Raw genomic sequence first — 19027 nt, forward strand, 5'->3', positions numbered from 1 at the left:
TAGACATTGAGGAGTGGTTGGTTGGTTTTTTTGTGGTTTTTTTTTTTACATTATATTTTTTTTGTAGCTCTCTATGTATATATTCCATGTAAACAGTATTTATTTTCCTTTCTGGTTGATCCCCCATGATGCTGAAATAGTAGTTACAATCACAAGGAAAGTCAAAGAAATGTTTCCCTTTGTTAAGCTACACTAAATAAATTTGCTGCATCTAAGTAGATGTTTAATACCGTTTATAAGTGGAAATTATATTTATACTGCGAATACAGAACCTACGGATCTGCTCTATAGCTCTGCAGGAATCATTCAAGCTAGAGGGATGCCGACATCAGGAGTGATAGACCAGGTAAAGTACTCGGGCTGGCACGGTAGCTCTGCAGAAAAACTTTCAGAAAAGTACTTGAAGAACAAAAGCATCCTTTACTTGCCCCACCTCCATAGCAGATATATTTTTATTACTTTAGATGAAGCACCCTGATAGAGCCTGTTTAGGCTGACCAGGACAGATGATAAATGAAAATATATTCAGGGTCATCAGGCTGATGCATCACATTCATTTATACTTGCAGCCAGTTTAACATAATCTTGTAGGAACACTTCCTGCAGAAGAAAGTTATCTGTTACACCCACTCAATTTAAACATCATCTTCACAAGTGTGAGCGGTTGCAAAGCAGTCAGCTCTGGCACAGTAAAAACAGTTCCAAAGAAGAAAAATCATCCCTAATCCTTAGACTGAGTAAATTACAGAAAGATGAGAAATCAAAACACTTTAAAAACTGTAATTTTCCTTCTGTAACGAATCACAAGTTTAATTCGAGCAACAGTCACTCCCAATGATAAATGTTCTTATGTTTATTTGCTGCAATGAGCAGCTACAGCCTAAATGAGAGAGGGCATCCTACACAGTTTTCTTCACATCTATTGCTGCTTGTAAAGTAGTGGCAGAAAACTTACACAAAACTGAGATGCATTGCAAATGAAAAAATTGAAATTTTTCTGCTTTTCGTGCTTGAACTGTACTTATGAAACCAGATTAATTTGTAGCGATAATCAGCAACATAGTGTCTTTTTTTTCCTCTGCAGTTCTTAGTATCTTATATCTCATTTCTGGTTTCCAACATCTGCAAAACATAAACTTGTCATAATTCTGGCACAGTATTTTCAGCGAGTCATACATTAAAGCAGTCATCTCAGGCAGATTTGGAAAACAAACAAAAAACCCCTCCAAAAATTGCTCTTGCCCCCCAATTCTAAAGAAAACCCTAAAACACAGAAACCCACACACCATGGGTGAAATTGTCCAATCCTTCCAACAAAAGGGCACATACCCATACACTGGGAGGGAACAAAAGTGAGGTCATTCACATGATGTTGACATTTTTATTAATGAAAAGTCAAACTCTTGATTCCAACTTTCAGTATTCAAAATCAGCAGCAAGGAAAAGAATCATACATAACCAATAACAATGTTTTTCCAAAAATGGTCTGATCTCTCCACTACTGACCACTGCATAAAGAACCTCTCCATTTATGGTCCCCAGGTAACTGCTACTCTTATTCTCCTTAGCAATTCTATTCTTCTAGCTACCCTCTCACATCAGCTGGGTGGTTAAGAGTCTCCAGAAGAGAGAGACCATCTTCAAAACTGAAGAAAAGTTTCCAATATTTTGGATTTTTTACTCAGTTCCATAATACATTTCTCATTTGGAAAATCAACGATAAACTTTCTCCACCTGCCCACATAGGAAAATAAGAAACTACCATTTTTGGCTAATTACAGACTGTATTATCTATAGACTACCTATTTCTTCCTTAAACACATCTGGAATTTAGCTTCCTAACTTTTAAAGCCTTGGCCTTTATGAAGAAAGAATTGACATTTTCATTAAGGCATGGATATTCCCAATTTCAATCCTTAACATTCTATCTTGGTAAGAGGGGCCTTCCTTCTGGTTGGTCCATAGAAAAAGTTATGAACGCTTAAATGCAGGCCAGGAGGCATTTCTGAAAGCTATTGAAGACAAATTTTTTTTTTTTTTGTATGAACACATTGCTTCTATATTAAAGAGGTATGAAGAACACCTTCAAAAATGCAATTGTATTCAAGTTCCCCCCTTAAAAACAAACATTTACATGATATTATTCAAAGAATCTGCAATATCATCATTAAATTTTGATTTTCTGTAACTTAACCTTCTTTCTATTATAAGTAGAAGTGAGTGTTAGGTGGAATTTCCTACCATTTAAGAAAAAAATGCCCCTAACTATAAATGTTTGATTAAAACAGCCATCAAATTTCCTTAAATATTAGATATGACAGCTACAAAACCAGAATATCCTTACATGGCTTATTCCATTCTTTGGAAGATGCACACACTCAAAGAACAGTTTATTATAGGGCATGGCAAAAATAAATTTAGCTACCCTGCAAGGTACATCTGCGGTGTGTCTCTATCTGGTCCTCCAGAGATAGTCAACACAACCGGCATCCCAAGATTTGAAAACCCATTTTAAAACTAGCAAAATTAAGTTAGTGGAGCAGAATGGAAGATTTCAGTTGGAAAGAGCTGTATCACTTTGTCTTATTAAGAATATCCAACAGCAGTGCAGGCACTATTTTAGTAAGTCTGTTTTTATAAGCAGAAGGACTAATAGCCGTACACAAAATCCTCACAAACGGCTGGGAAAAAAACCTTCTTATTTCGTAAATACCCACCCCACTCCCTTGTAGACTATATATCCTGATACTTATGTATCAAGTTTAGAATCTAATCAAGTCCAGAATAACTGGCACTTGCCTATAATCAGCTATTTGGTACTTTTGCTAACATTTTAGTTTCAAACTTTAGCTCCAGTATGCAGTATTTCACAGCACTTCTTATTCATCAAAACTGTGTCCACTTAAAATTGATAGAGCATACTGCAGAAACTTTGAGAAAGAACTCTGTAAGAGCTGAAGGTTCAGAGTTAATTGTTATCATAATCTATTTTATGGAGAACCTAATCAATTTTGATTCTTCCTTTTAGTCTTTCAGACAGGGGAAGTGGACTGTCCGCCCATGCATAAGTCGGAACAGCACTTTTGGCTTGCTGCATGGGACCACAACCCAACCTCTCAAAGGGTTGCTCTGGACTTTGGGAACAATTAACTTCCCCTGCAGAGGACGGTTTTGGAGATACTTGCAATGAGAAACTATTACCAGCTTTTTTAAACTTGGTAATTTTCTTCTTCCCTTTAATTATAAGGGCTGAGTCACTGTTTGTTCTTTTGCTAGTAACAATGTTACTCCTATTCTTTGAAAAACATTTTTTAAACTGATCGGGGTTCAGTTGCCTTTGCTGCTGCTCATAAATCAGATTTTTGTTCATATTCCCATCATCACTGTCTTCACTGGAAGAACATCTGTTGTGACACACACTCCTTTTAAAAGAAGTTTTCCAAGTAGTTTGAATACAAGCTTTTTTAATGTGACAGCTAGTTACATCTGGTGGCTTTTGAGATGCTGGAAGCATTTCACACCCAGGATGCTGTGTCTCTGTTGTTTGCCCACTGAGGGTTAGAGATGTTGAACTGCTTATATTATGGTCCTTTTGCATCATTTCAGCCAGGCTGTCAGCTTTTTTGTATTGATCTTGATAAATGTGTATGCTGGATTCCCTTGCATAGTTTTCTGACAGCATATTTTTACTTTCCTGCACTAGTTTGTTTAACTGACAGGAGGAAGAGGCATAATCTTTATCAGGATTCAACATTTCTTGTGTCTGTTTAAAACATTTCAAAGACTCCAGTTGCATTACGTCTTCAGACAACAAAGGCTTTGATGGAATGGAAGTCTTCTTAAGTATTCGCTCACTTAAAGACCACTTCTGAAATTGTTCCATAGCATCATCTGAAACCGAATCATCTGCACTATCAGAATGATGTTGATCAGACTGCATAGCATCAGAATATTCTGAGCTAGCTATTACTGTTTCATGACCTAGAGCACGCGACTGTTTTATGCATGTAGTTAAGTCAGCTGCTGGATCATGGGTATCACCCCCATGGGCCGGTGAAACACTGAAGAAGGTTCCTTCCCAGTCAATACTGCTCAGTTGTAGACGAGCTGTTACAGAGGAAGAGGATGATATCCCAGAATCTTTAGTAAATTGTGCTGGCGACACAGATGAGTCAGCCAACATACTCTGTAAAAGTGAGTAAGATGTCGTCAGAGGAAGAGCAGCTGCTGATGCTGGCATTTGAACAGTTGTTATGCAGGAAGCTGAAGCTAACACTAGATCTTTTGATTCAGTACTTCTCTGGTGTATCTGGTCTTCTCGGGGAGTTTTTATATCTGATGTGGAGTCTTGCACGGGAAGAATTCCACATCTAGATTTTAAATTCATTTGAGACAGAAGATCGCTAACTTCATCATAAACATTTGATAATTCCTTTTCTTTTGGTCTGTCTTTCCTGTCTGAAAAAAATAAAAAGGGCATATCAAAATGACATATTAACCACAGTTCAGATTTCCTAGTGCTGAAGTATTAAATGGTAAGATAAAAGCACAGTCCCTGCAAGATATCATGCCCTGATCTTGACAAAACATGATATTGCTCAACAGTGGGAGAAATGTTTGTTGCTTTTGCTTCTTGTATTCTGGCAAGACCCAGAAGTTCATAAGAAATAAGCTTTTGGACTTACTTTTCTGTTTCTTCTTCAGAACTTCTGACTTTTCCACTTGATAAAGGGCAACAACATCAGGGTAAGCAGCCTGAAACAAAGACTCCTCTTCTATTGTGACTACAAACAACTCCACAGGTTCATCTTCTGCATCAACATAATGTTCTAAAAAATTAATGACTGTACATTAGACATGTATATACAGAGGTATCAAAGTAGGGAGCAAGTAAAACAACAAAAGATTTATTTGAGTACAAAGAAGGTATGTAAAAAGATTAATAGTATAATGCTTGAGATTTAGCTACAAGTAAAGTCTTTTTCTTTCTGCCAGTCTCCTGGCACACTAAAGGTAGAAGTCTGTCAGCATAGAAAAATTTCTAGCTAGTAAAGTCACAGCTCCGGGTACATAGTGAAATAAGAGATGAAATACAGAATAACTAATGTAGTATACTAACATGTACCAGAAAAAGTACCTGAAGACCAAGTCCCTTGCTTTCTAGGTAGATTTTTTTTTTTTTTTTTTAAAAGCATTGCTTTTACTTTCAGGTTATGTGAAATTTGATGCACATTTTCTATTGTTTTCATAGAACAGTTTCCAATCTCACCCACATTTCATTGCCTCATAATGTTGTCAAACTCTTCTCCTCTTTAAAGCATGCTTTCCTCTTTTTCTATGAACAGTTTTGTTCCATAATGTACACAGAAACCAGACCAACCTGGTTTTTGCCACTCAATTTCAAAACAAGGAACTCCGTTTTTAACACGTGTCTTGACTATCCTGTAAGAACAGAAGCAGCCCATTAAATGATTTTGTTTAAACAGGAAATGAAAAAATCTAGAGTTATCTAAAAATATTTCAATACTCTAATTTGTAGTGAGGAAAAAATAATCTTGTAATAGTGAAATTAATATACCTTTTAAGAAATACATTACTTCTCTGTATAAGTTGCACAGTAACATTTTGTGTCTAGATTTGAGTACTGAAACATTTTTATTTTTTTTTAATGATACAGCTCAGAGGAGCATAACAAGAAATTAAAAAGCTGTTCTGTAACAGACAACCGTAATGTAGGCTCCTACAAACATCAGTTTGATATCTTTAACTAATGCCTCAGAGAAGGCTGTTGCCATAGACAGTAATTTTCTGAATGACCAGACAGGGTCATTTATATCTTTTGCATGAGAGCATGAAGGAAGATAAAACATGATCTGAGCAGGGACAGACAGTCTTTATGAAATTTTTCTAAAAACATTATCTACACCCCAGTTTAATAGGTTCCTACATGCAAAGAGGCTCCTGCTGAATCAGTCAGTACTGTGTTTTTAAACACTTCTTAACCAAAGAAATCTTCTAGAGCACACATGATCTGTCTTTTAAACTCTTGAAACACTAGAAAGTGTTATAAACAGAGGATGTCAACTAATTCATTCACCAAGGTAAATGCTGGTAATTGATCTAGCCAATCCATTTAAAAAGCAGCTCCCAACCAGTCTCTCCACTCTGTTGAAAGATGGCACTGAATAGAACAGCTTCTCTGCAAGTAATAATTTAACAGACACATCAACCCAGAAGAGATACTATCATATTGCTACTGACTGTCCTTCTGTCCCCCCAAAATTAAGGTCTATGAAATCTTGAACAGCCTCAAGGAACATGGAAAAACTACTAACCTTCTTGCAATACAAGAATTTGGGGGGGAGGGGGAATTTAGGTTTCATTTGGGAAATTAAACCATCAGATACTAAAGTTAGAGTAAGTCACAATTCTGTTCACACAGTGAAGTTAAGTTCAGATTTGCCAACAGACACTGTAGATTCTAAAAGTTTATGGAAGTTTAAGAAAGGATTAGATCATTTAAAAAAAGAAATACGTTGAGGGCTGATAGAAGGTACAAATTCTGGCTCAGAAAACCCCTGAGTAACAGAAACCCAGATGGTGGAAAAATATTTCTGGGAAAGTAGTTACATGCTTTGCTTGGTTTTTTTCTTCCTGCATATCCATTCTTAGTAACAGGACACTTGGCCATTTTTATATTCCTAAATGCAGCAGTCCTGAAGGAAAACGTTTTGAGAAGAAGGGGTAGCAGAATAGAACTGTAAGCCAATGATTTCATCAGACACATAGTACAATGACAGTCAGTAGGCCCGATAAGGAATCGGAGACCATGACTGAATCTGCAGATGCTTGTTTCTAAGTCTAGGCTCTTATTTTGAATCACAGAAGTCAATTAAACTTCTGCTAAGAACCTGAGCAGAGGATCAAACCTGTAATGCTAAATCTCATGTGCAGATCCAAGGAAACAATAGAAAGTAAGCACAGGAAAAGCAGGCATTGTCAGTTAGAATGAAATGAAACTGCTGTACGTACGACTTTGTGCAGCAGTAGTATAAGAATAGGTGCACTGATCTAAATTTTCACCTCTATTCAAAATGAGCAAAAAGCTTGAAACAGAGACGGAAGAAAACTGTTTTATTTCTGTAAAAAAGGAAAAAACCCATGATTTTCATCCAGTAGCAGAAGTAAACATATTAAGTTCAAGAAATCAAGCTACATTACCGTATTGCCTGCAGTTGTTTTGAATCAACATATCCAGATTTTCTCTGGATCATATCATAACGTGTCAACAGTGCTAACAGTTTCTTACAAGCGTAATGTTTAGTCCATTCCATCTTCTCAGAAGCAAATATCTGTTAGTACAAAAAAACCACCCCAAACTTTAAAACTTTCTTATTCTGTTAGATACCATGCTTAGATAGCTGTGTAGTAGGAACACAGGACTAAATACTTAAAATATCTAGAACGCTTTTATACATTAGTGTAACACCCAAGGATATCTCACTGCCAAGGGAGGGAACAGTCATCCATAACATGACAGATTCCTCAGCTGTCAGTAACAAGCCAAGGGAATGGTTGTGTAGTGGCAGCAGCAGTTGCTAAACACCTTATCAGATTCAGATCAGCTACGCAAGGAGCTGTGAAAATTACGGATTTTGCATGTGAGAGCAGGATGAAGACGGATTTTCATTAAAGCTACATTGCTTAACAGCAGTCTATCATGCTATACATAATTCTCACACTGTTATCAATCCCGGACAATGAAACATTGTAAAAGATCTGCTTTCACCAATAAAAACCAAATAAAAATCACTTAGAAAACAATGCTAACATGCATATATTAACACTCTCCCCTGCTCCTCCCCACCCCCGAAAAGAAGCTTCACAGGATATTTATCCTTTCTTCTATGGACAGAGGAATAAGCTAGACCACTTTTGAACTTTGTGCACTTTGAATTAAAGGGCCTCTGAACTTGAAAGCTGACAGTATTGTGCTAAATACAAGCCTGCTATCTGTTTTTGGGAAAAAATGTGACATTCAGAATAAAAGCCACTTCTGCTTGTTATATACAGAAGCTGGTTATCTCAATACCATAAATATCATTGAAAAGAAAGTTTAACGTTAAAAAAAAAAAAAAGTCCACAGTCATGACTTGCTATGATACCCAAAGTTACCATATATGCACTGTGTCAGTATGACGATGAAACAAGTACAAGTAAGAATAAGAGCTGTATCTGTTAATACCTTTATGAAAGGCAGATGAAAACAAAAAAGATAACATCCCTGAAGCAGATATTATGTCATATAACATATAATTCAGTACTTTACACACTATATAGACAATGCAGCACTCAGCAATCCAATCTAGTAATACTGGACAGTGAAAAACAAAACAATGGCAAATGACCTTTTTTCCAAGTTCTCTTTCTTCCACTTTTCTACATACCTATTTACATCAACTGATTGTTTTCAAAGTCTCCAATTTTATGTTTTCAAAAAACGAGGTACATTGAGAAGTTGTAGCAAGATTTTTTAATTCTTATGTCCAGTAAAATTACCAGTGAAGATCAAAATTATCACAGATGCCTTTCTTACTAACAAACAAACAACTACAGAGCTGAATATCCAGAATTTTGTTATATACCTGAAAGGACAATAAATTTGGCCTTTGACATTCCTTTATGTTGATCAATTTATTCTTGTTTACGAGAAATTCTTGGATAACCTTCAGATAAAACAAAAAAGAAGCAGTTTAAGAGAGGGCTGAAAACTGAAATTTCAATTAATTGATTAAAAAAATTAATCTTTAAATAGGCTTGTTTGTTACCTCAGAGAACGGAAAGCCCTCACAACTGTTAGCTTTTCTGCAAGTAAAACAAATGTGTTAGGAACCAAATACAGATGGGAAAAATGCAGAATTTAAATGCTCACCCTGCACATGAACACAGGTAAAAGCAGTTCAATTTTCATGACATTCCTACTTTCTGATATTGTCCTCCACTGCACTTGCTTGTTTCACTTGCTCTAACTGATGCCATTCACAAGGACAGCGGTATTCGGAGTCATTGGGTTTGCAGTATCTAGTGCTTTCACAGAATTTACATCCACTGCGCTCATGTTCCTTGTAAGATCCTATAGAAGCAGATGCACAAAACATGAGGAGAAAAGAGGTTTCCAAAATCTCCAAATGTACAAAGCTAATAGTAAAAACACAAAGCTCAGAACATATACAAATTTGACATGAATAGTAGCTGTAAGCAGATCTGAGTGCATCAGCTGTATTTATATATCTCCAGTGAAAACTGACAAATACAAGAAAGCTTTCATTTTTTTTTGAAGACTTTTTCCCCCAACAGTTTCAGACCTTATGCTGAAAACTACCTGAAAACTACATAAGTAGTACATGACAACCTGGCAAACGTATATAAGTAACATATTTGAAACAAGCTTTTCCTTCTCCAAGTGATTTGATGAGGTTTGAACAAGTTCATTGATCAAAGATGCGACCAAAATGAGGTTCCTTAAGATGAATTTCTTTTTAAGAAAACACTGCAGCAAAACCCAGCAGCGCTAATGGATCCAGTCCTCTTGATGCAAGACCAATTCAGGCAGCTAAAGAAATAGTTGCTTGTCAGTATAGCATACTTTCTTTACTGATAATGTTAAAAAGGCAAATATCTGGGATCACACAACAGCATTGCGATAACATTCCACCTGCTATCAACTAGTTTCACATTTGAAGAAAGGCAGTCCCCAGCCTCAAAAATATTTATATAAAGATACATATACACAATGCTGAAAATGTGAAGATTTCCCAGAAGCTGAATGACAAGGAGTTTTAATGCTAGGCATAAAAAACCTCCCAAACCCAACCAAACAAAAAAATCCCCCACCCCACACAACCAGAACAAAAACTAAACAATTAGGCTAAAAATAAAATTCAGCACTTTTCACACTGACCTGGATGATGGCACTCAGAACAGTGAATTACCCTTTTAACAACCAAAGGTGGATTATTACCATACTGAAATTGTTCTTTCCATTGCTCAAACCTAAAAGGATGATATTAAAAAGATTAAGAAATATTTTTAACTTTCCTACTTAAAATGAAACACTGAAAAATACTACTTCCCAGGCATCAACCCAAGAAACAGAGTTTTCCAATTTATGAAATACATTTCTTTTACAGTACATTATATGATTGTCGGATTTCTAGTATTGACACACACATTATGATAGCTAACATAGAAAGCATTTGGTATCTCATGTCCTGACACACAACCCAATTAAAAATCAGCAAAAGTCTCTCATCAGTCCCTATGACTTCCTTTCCAACATATCAACATACCTCTGCTAGCTCAAGAGCTAGGAGCCAGCTAACATTTAAAACAATTAAGAAGCTTGCCTAGCAAAACACATAATTCATTTAGCAAACATAAAGTAAGGAATGCGGTAATCCCTTCCCCCCCTCCCAAATTAAAGTATTATGAACATTGCCTTGGAGCTGAAGTACATACTAGCAAGTCTTTGAATAAAATCAAACTACTTCAGCATACAACATAAATTTTCATTTTACCTTTGCAGTAAGTTTTGACCTCGTAAAGTTTCAATTAACTTTAAAGCTTGTTCCTTCCCAACTCCTGGAACGCCCTATAGAGACAGAAATATGAAACATCATTTAAACAGAAAACACTCAGGTTTTCATAAAAACTGCCTTCATAACATTATGTAGAGAAATGACAAAAATAATCCCAGATGTTGAGAATAAATTAAGAAAAATAATTTTTGACCAAGTTCCAAAGTCAGAGAAGGTGACAGATTACAGCTGTACTACCAGTGTAACACAGAAGCTGCATAAAATGCTCTTACGCTCAATAGCAGCTCAGATAAAACAAGGTGGAGAAAGAAGTTAGTAGAAAAAAAAAATAGGAAAAGAGGTTTTGTTTGTTTTGTTTTCCTTCTTGCTATCTGCAACAGGACAATATAAAATACTGGTAACATTCTTGCCAGCAAACTGCCAGAGAGCTGAAACTTTTCAGAATTGTCTTGGAAAGACAAGACAAAGACATATCTTTTGGATTTTAGAGTCAAAAGGCTGGAACTTAAGAGGTAGAAGAAACCCAGCAAAAAGCTTTCACTCACAGGAAAGAGATGCTTTTATGGCAACAGAAACAACTTCTAATATTTGAAGACCTCAAGCACTTATGCAAATTCAATTCTGAGAGGTAACAAAGAAAAGTGCAAGAGCATTTTCTGAAAAGTAATTAAAAACCACAATAAAACCACAAACCCAAAGAATTCCTCCCCTCCCTTTCAATAATTGCTTGCTTGATTTTGACATTTACTCCATTATTGCATCTGTAGTATGCATGTCCTTTATAGGAAAGGGGACTGCCACCATGGATAATAGATAGGAACAGCAAATATTCTCACAGAATCATAGAATGGTTTGGCTTGGAAGGAACCTTTAGAGGTCATCTAGTCCACCCCCCCCTGCAATGAGCAGGGACATCTTCAACTAGATCAGGTTGCTCAGAGCCCCATCCAACCTGACCTTGGAGGTTCCTTTTCTGGAACCTAGCTCATGGACTGAAATCCAGAAATTTGTAGTAATCCCTAGACATACTGAAGAGTGAAAGTCAGTTGAATCAAAACAACCAGAGGAGGGCCACAAAAACGATCAGAGGGATGGAACGCCTCTCCTATGAGGAAAGGCTGAGAGAGTTGGGGTTGTTCAGCCTAGAGAAGAGAAGGCTCCAGGGAGACCTTATTGCTGCCTCTCAATACTTAGTGGGAGCTTGTAAGAAAGATGGGGACAAACTTATTAGTAGAGCCTGTTGTGATAGGACATGGGGTAATGGCTTTAAACCAAAAGAGGGTCAATTCAGACTAGATATAAGGAAGAAATTTTTTATGATGAGGGTGGTGAAACACTGAAACGGGTTGCCCAGAGAGGTGGTAGATGCCCCATCCCTGGAAACATTCAAGGTCAGGTTGGACGGGGCTTTGAGCAACCTGGTCTAGTTGAAGATGTCCCTGCTCATTGCAGGGGGGTTGGACTAAATGGCCTTTAAAGGTCCCTTCCAACCCAAACTATTCTATGATTCTATGATTTAAAACTCCCATACTGCTTTTCCAGTTCCTCTTTCAATCCTTACTGTATTTTGCCAAGAATCAGTACAGTTGAATATAAAGATTGTATTGAGTGTGCTTTTTCCAGCATTATTACAAATAAATCTATAGCTTATTTTTAACCAGCTGTAATGGCTGAACTGAATATATGCAACCATATGAAATAAATGTACATTCAAAACCATTTAGAAGTTTTCATTGCACTGCAGCCAGACACTCAGGTAGCAAGTCAGATATTCAGCTTCTGCAAGTAAAGCATCATTTTGACATATATTCAACAAAGGAAGTGGAATTATAAAGTGGTATTCTCATTTATCTGTTCCGCCAATCCCCATTCCCAATGTGCTCCTGTAATTCATCTTTCCTTCGAAGTTTCTATCTTTATCCACTTTGCTGGGCTGCAGTAACTCAAAAGACCTATCTGACATTACATAATTGTGTTACTTCAGGACTATGCAAGAACCTGGCATTCCGGGAGCTGCTAGTTCCATTACAATAACCACTGATTAGCGTTCCATTATGATAACCACTGATTAGCCACTATTTTTTTTACTCCCTCTCTCTTTATACATTTATTTTGTAATTATAATAATAATACCAACTATTTAAAAGATTTCTATAACAGAAGCAAGTCTTTCAGGAAAAGATAAAGTAATTAGAGCTATTTGCTCTTTCAGCAGTATCAGTTGTTTAAAAGGACAGTTTTATCAAATTAGCACACAATGATTTAAAAATAACTAGATATCCACTGCAAGCCTGAACAGGAGCAACCGTTGCCTGAAGTCACTGTATGATGAACTGTATGGAAATCAAGTTTCATCCCACTTTCTTTCCATTTCAAATAGCCATTACAACAGCTTCTATTCAAAGTCTCCAAAAACATTCAAGAGCTTACAGAAAAAGAAAAAAAAAGAAAAAAAAAAAAAAGTGAAGTAGCCATGAGTGAGATCCCTCTCACTTCATTCATTAGGCAAACTTTCAAATAGGTGACTTCTACTACTTCATAAATCATGTATTTACAAATGATAGAACTGAAAAGGGATACATCCAAACTGTACCGAGAACTGGCATTACTAATAACTACAGTTCAAAACCATAACTACTAAGTCTTCCAAACAGCATAGACAAAGCTGTTTTTCTCATTTTCCACAGCTATTCTGCCAGGGATGTAAATATACGCGAATGGTTACAAAGCATCCTCATGAACAACTGAGTTCTCACATTTTTGCTCAATGTAATCAACATCTAAACTTTTGTCTTCACCTCCATTATAGAAAGTCTGGAATAATACATGACAGTTTTAGAAAGATTAATGTTCATGAACCATTTTGATTATCTTTAAGCCTTCACAAATAAAATTTACAGCAACTTACTAAGCATCTTCTTCAACTGGATCTCAGTAATTGTGCATTGCATACAGTTTTGTCAGCATGCACATGTCTCCCTTGATATAGTTTATTGTTTTTCAAGACAGTGCAAGTACCTAATAAAAAATAATTATATTGCTTACCTTTGGAAGATAATCACAACCCAGAAGAACAGCTAGCCCAATCAAAGACTCTCTGTCACATCCAAGCTTCTCCTTAATACAGGACATTGTGTAACAGTCAAGATGTGGATCCTGCAAGAGAAACTATCACATGTGTTATTCCTGTAACATCAGGGAGGGAACTGCCCTGAGTCACATTCAGTAGTGATTGCTTACCCACCCCTATTCACCTACATCTGCAGGAAATGGGTCTATCCCGTAAGTGGGGTCTGATAGCAAAAAAAGATTAGCAGCAATTAAAATTTATAATGTAATCCATGGACACCACATGAATAACTAGTTCTGGAATTTCAAGTGTTAAGTATGGGCATCAACTGTTGAAAGAAACTAAAATAAGCCAAGGGGTGTTTTTATTGTTTACTACCTGTAGAAAAAATGTGGCAAACTAACATTATCCAGTACTAGTGGCTGTGCAAGTCATCTCAGGAACTGCAGTTTTTAAAATCCATGTAATCATTTTAATGTGCTACTTGAGTAAAAAAAAAAAAAAAAAAAAAAAAAGAAAATTAAAATGTTACCTACCATATTAGACATGAGCTAAAGGAACACCTGAAGCTTTGAAGGGTAGGGGGACTCAAACACAACAACATGAAATCAAGATTAACATGAATCAAAACATAGGACACTAACTATGCCATACCGCCCATGCCCCCCTCACCCCAAAAGACAAAAATACCCTCCACACAAGCCAACAACCCAAAATAATCCAAAATAATCCAGTTTTCTGGAACAGATGCCCCTGACAGACACACACTCACATAAATTATTTTTTTATGTTGACTTATGTATGTAACGAAGTACACCTGAAAGATTGAGGCCACCTTCATTTTAGGTGATAAATGACAAGGAAGTTGAAAGAAAGAAAAGAACCAGGTCAAGATAGAATGCAAACATGGTGCTGAAGCAAATCATCTTCCATCAAATTAATTATTTTTTAAGAAAAGTTAATTTGTTCGTAGTGCTTTTTTTCTGTCCTATTGATTTTCTCCTTTACTGAAGTATTTTCTCAACAAGTCTTTCAGATGAATATTATTTAAAATTCCAACCCCGATATCATTTTTCCTCCACTTTCTTGTTAGATTCACCAGACAGAACACAAGCATTCCTTTCTCTGATTTATAGAGAAAGTATAAAATATGGAAATTTGGGGTTGCCTTTCACTGGTTCTGGAAAATTGCATTCCTAACAAATGAACACTTCAGCTCAAGGTCATATATTGATCTGGTTTTTTTGAATGATTGCAACAATTGATTATGATACAGATGTACAATCCCTACCCTATTCATCATGTTTAACTGGAGACTAATAGTACTAATTGTAAGTATATTCATAATAAAACAAACCTGTAAATGCAAGTGTGTGAACACTGTTATTAGACCCAGGAGGCTGACCACTCCCATATGACCTAATGGTAAATTTATAGGAAGCAATTACTTCACTCAAATTCTTCACTGTAGGGGAGGAAAGGGGAAAAAAAAAAGTTTGCTACTTAGCTTTATATTACACATCACAGGACACTACAAACACAGACAATAATACCAGAAGTGTTCTTCAGTTCAGTAGATTTGCTCTCACATCCAATACACGGGAATACTGCCAGTGAATCAAACAAAACACTCCTGTCTTAAACGTACTATTTTAAACAAACTCAACTACTAGAGGGTCAGTGCAATAATATCTAAGTAATTGTTTCAAGTCCCTTCTTTCTATTTACATTTTTGGGAAGAGTCTAAAGAGAGGGTGAGAAAGGGATGAGGTACATTACCTTAGCATTCATGGCAAAGTTCCTATAAACTGTCTGAGCTCCATATAAAAAGACATCTCCATCATTGGTAATGCAGCCATCAACATGTCCTTTTGCATTTAGGTAGGCACACATTGCCTCTGCTTCCCCGGCTGCTTGAACCCAAGGGACACCTAAACACTCCAGCAGTTCGAGACACTAAAAGAAGGAATCAAAAAGGAAAGAGAGATTGAATGCTGAATTAGATCCACTTACCAGCATGCATTTTCTCAGACACAAGTGTATAAAAAAACTGCTACTGTTACACTGCCTATAGAACGCTACATCAATACAAGCACTACTTTAGAAGTACAGTTTACTGTAACAGCGAAAAGAAATATTCAACTAAGATCAAAGTATTAGTTACAGGACTTGAACACAGCATGATTAATGGTTATTCCTTCACAAAAATCTTTACACTTTAAATAGATATTTAGGATGTTTTTAAAAGAAAAGTAACAAACGAATATTTATCTTCATGAAACAACGCTGTTTACTCTAGTGACACTGGGCTAGCACAGACATCTTTCAACAGGTGCCAGACTCCCAGAGAAAATCAAGCATGAAAGTACAGTACTGTCAGCCTACTAAGACTGGACCACAGTATAAGACATACTGATATATACTCACATATACCTGTTACAAATTTCAGAAAAAAAAATTATTTTAGAATTTAAGAATAAAACATGAATTGATACATTCAATCTATCAAAGCCATGAGTATCTATAAATTCTATTTCACAAAATTTTGAATAGACAAAAATGATTACATATCTGCAACAATGAATGAAGAAGAAAATTACTGAATAGGAGGTCTTTGCAACCAGAGTTGTTTCAACCATCTATATCAAGATGACTATACAATCTTCCTTTTAGCCTAATCCAGTAGGTTTCCAACAAGTATATCCTCTTAGCTATTCAGCTAGTTTACCAAATCATAGATTTAGGTTACAAAACAGTTCTGTGTACCCCTTCAAAAACACATTAGCTTAGCTTACATAGGTACACAACACATTCCTGTTTTCACGTATACCCCAACCTAGAAAAAAAAAAAGTATCAATACTAACACTATAAAAGAACAAGGAAGGTGAATTTCTGTAATAAACACTCAATTATGACTAGGGCTCACTACAGCGTAACATGCATAGGAACACATCAAACAAGAAAATTATTCTGACATTGTCCCTCTTCTACAACAACAGTTAACAGATGCTGTAAGGCCCAGTTTGAAAGGCATGTGTTCCTTCAAAACACAAAACACTGTTGAAATTTGTTGTGTAGAAAACTATTAATTCGGTCAAGTCCTTGCATTTAATTTGGTTAAGATTTCTTCCTATCGCATGAAAAATACTGGAACACAGCCCTCAATCACTCACCTCTTTTAAAATGGCTTTAAATAAAGATCTCCCTGTTCTTGCAGCTCCAACTTTCTTCAAAGGTCCATAGCGCATCTCATTCCTCTTACTCATGGTGTCTGCTTTCAACCTGGGGGCCTCTCCTTCCATGACAAACACTAGTTTAATTCCCATTGATGTTAAGAAAGAGGACCGAAAAAATAGGTTTCTGCAATACAGCAAGGTGTTCCATAAGCTGCAGAATTAGTGAAGCCCTATTTCTTCAGACTTTTTCCTTATATCCCTCAGGCTACCTCAGGAACAATCTTAGCTTTCTCTCCACCTTTTATGATTCCCTCACCCCCAAGCTAACAAACCTTTTATCTATATCCCTGTCTTTGGTTGAAGTTGTTTTACTACAAACTTCTAACAGCTTTACAAAATTCCCAGGAAAATACCACATAAGGACAAGAAAGATCTTTTTTGTGTGTAAAGACATAAGCAAATTTAAAAGGCTTTATAAAAAACGTTCAATATCCAAAGTCTGCTTCCAAACACATACCCACATTGATTCTTTTATATCAAATTTTAATCCCAAATCTATCAATACAGGCATATCAGATTCTGAAGTGACTGAATGCTGTGGTATTAGACAGTCATAGATACCATTACCATGCCAATTTATTTCATATGCAAACCAGCATCACTGACGGGTGGAATTTTGCAAGGGAGCAATAATAACTATTTGGTCTATAACATTAAAATTGAGAGCAGCAATATCAGACGGCATGTGCTATGCTTTTCCCAGCAATTCCAGGATCAATCTTTCGAAAGGAGTAGACCAAACATTTATATCTCTTCAACTAACATGGAAAGACCATTACTCTAGATTTAACTTTGTACCATTGCTACTGGTAAAAAAGGATAAACTGATCTTTTGAGGCTAGTTCTATTTTCACAAATGATATAAAAATCAATCACTTATGGTAAGTCTCTCTAAAATACTTAGCAAAACAACTTAATTTTCAACTGCCTGAAAACATTTCTTTTTTTGGTAGAAATCTGTTCATCCCTTTGTCTTGCTTTGGAAAGACTGCATAAGAGATCTGGACTGGTGCTTCCATTCCACTGCACACAGGACATCCTATCAGAGCGAAGTAATGACTTCAGTCATGCTTCAAGTTTTATAGTTAATTACCCGTTTGGGGTCATAAGCATAACATTTTAAGGAATTATTCTCAGAAGATGCTGATATTTCATATCAGCTGAATTCAACAGAAGCCACAGGAACATCTAACAGCAGCTAGTAACTCAGTATTCTTGAGCTAACCAATAACATGTCTTTTATGAAAATTTGTATATATTTTCATTTTTGTCAGCATCACTTGCAGAAAACAGTGCTTTGAAGTTACAGCTGCTTATACTTGTTCATCCCTTAAGTATGTGATTTATTTAAATTAAAAATATACATATTCTTCAAGGTTGTTCATAAGCCTGAAGAATGATTTAAACATATTTAATTCAATATGGGGTCTAACTAGAATTTTAATTTATAAACCAGATTAGGCTTCAGCATGCATGAGTCTCAGTATGCTCTGAATTGACTAGCATCCAAACTGCTGTGATAAACAGATGGAACTCCCATACCTTCCATCACACAGCCTCAGAAATATATAGGAATTAGCACACTGATTTTTGTTCATTGATAATCTTTATATCACACAGTGCTATACCACAGTAAGACAAACATGGATCTGCTTACATCCATCTCATCGTTATCTACAGTTGAGGCTTCAAGACAAGGTAGGTTGGGCCCAAGAACTTCTATTTGCACCTGAGCATTACATTGAATTCAGCCAGTATGACCGAGTCTTCACTTCAAACCCTGTATGTATGTAGCACAAGCGATAACAACAGAATCAAAACAACAGAGTCATATGAATTTCTGAAGTAGCCTTCAATTTGGAATAAGTATCATACCTAAATTATACAGCTCCAAGATTTCTGGCTACAATAGTTTATATGGATACCATACCTCAGATGTGGCTTGGTAACTACTCCAACCATCTTTTTAACGGTCTGTGCTTCACAAACCCACAGACTTAAATCAACAGCAAGTGTTTTTCCTTTGAGACTGCTCAAGTTGACAGGTTGTCTCACAGGCTCAAGGATTTGCCACAGATTAGTCACTCCCATTGTTCTAGCTTCTTTGCTGTCAGCATGAAGG

At 36.2% G+C, this 19027-nt stretch overlaps 1 protein-coding gene across 4 annotated transcripts; it reads right to left on the reverse strand.

Annotated features, from left to right (window-relative positions):
- Positions 1 to 1367: 1367 nt before the first annotated feature.
- Positions 1368 to 19027, reverse strand: GEN1 (GEN1 Holliday junction 5' flap endonuclease). 4 transcript variants are annotated; one of them, XM_030037674.2, is made up of 14 exons: positions 18836 to 18923; positions 18563 to 18685; positions 16843 to 17029; positions 15448 to 15624; positions 13644 to 13754; positions 10578 to 10651; positions 9962 to 10053; positions 8983 to 9133; positions 8829 to 8865; positions 8646 to 8726; positions 7222 to 7352; positions 5381 to 5442; positions 4686 to 4829; positions 1368 to 4458 (listed from the first exon to the last, which is right to left on the reverse strand). In XM_030037674.2, the coding sequence occupies exons 2-14, from the start codon at positions 18571 to 18573 to the stop codon at positions 3002 to 3004; spliced, it is 2715 nt and encodes a 904-aa protein (XP_029893534.1). In that variant the 5' UTR covers positions 18574 to 18685; positions 18836 to 18923; the 3' UTR covers positions 1368 to 3001. The 4 variants fall into 4 exon arrangements, with proteins under 4 accessions (XP_029893534.1, XP_029893531.1, XP_029893536.1 ...); XM_030037671.2 differs by lacking the exon at positions 18563 to 18685 and having other exon boundaries at positions 18836 to 19027; XM_030037677.2 differs by lacking the exons at positions 1368 to 4458; positions 18563 to 18685 and having other exon boundaries at positions 4716 to 4829; positions 5274 to 5442; positions 18836 to 19027.

Source organism: Aquila chrysaetos, chromosome 15 (assembly GCF_900496995.4).
Source record: "Aquila chrysaetos chrysaetos chromosome 15, bAquChr1.4, whole genome shotgun sequence".
NCBI lineage: Eukaryota > Metazoa > Chordata > Aves > Accipitriformes > Accipitridae > Aquila > Aquila chrysaetos.

Bases quoted from the DNA above. Each gene is read 5' to 3' on its own strand.
- GEN1 (XM_030037671.2), bottom strand. From the start codon at position 18,996: ATGGGAGTGACTAATCTGTGGCAAATCCTTGAGCCTGTGAGACAACCT. The intron at 9,134-9,961 runs GTCAGTGTGAAA...CTGCTTCTATAG, and splicing joins TTCTGAGTGCCATCATCCAG to GATCTTACAAGGAACATGAG. The intron at 5,443-7,221 runs GTAATGTAGCTT...CTGTTCTTACAG, and splicing joins AAACAACTGCAGGCAATACG to GATAGTCAAGACACGTGTTA.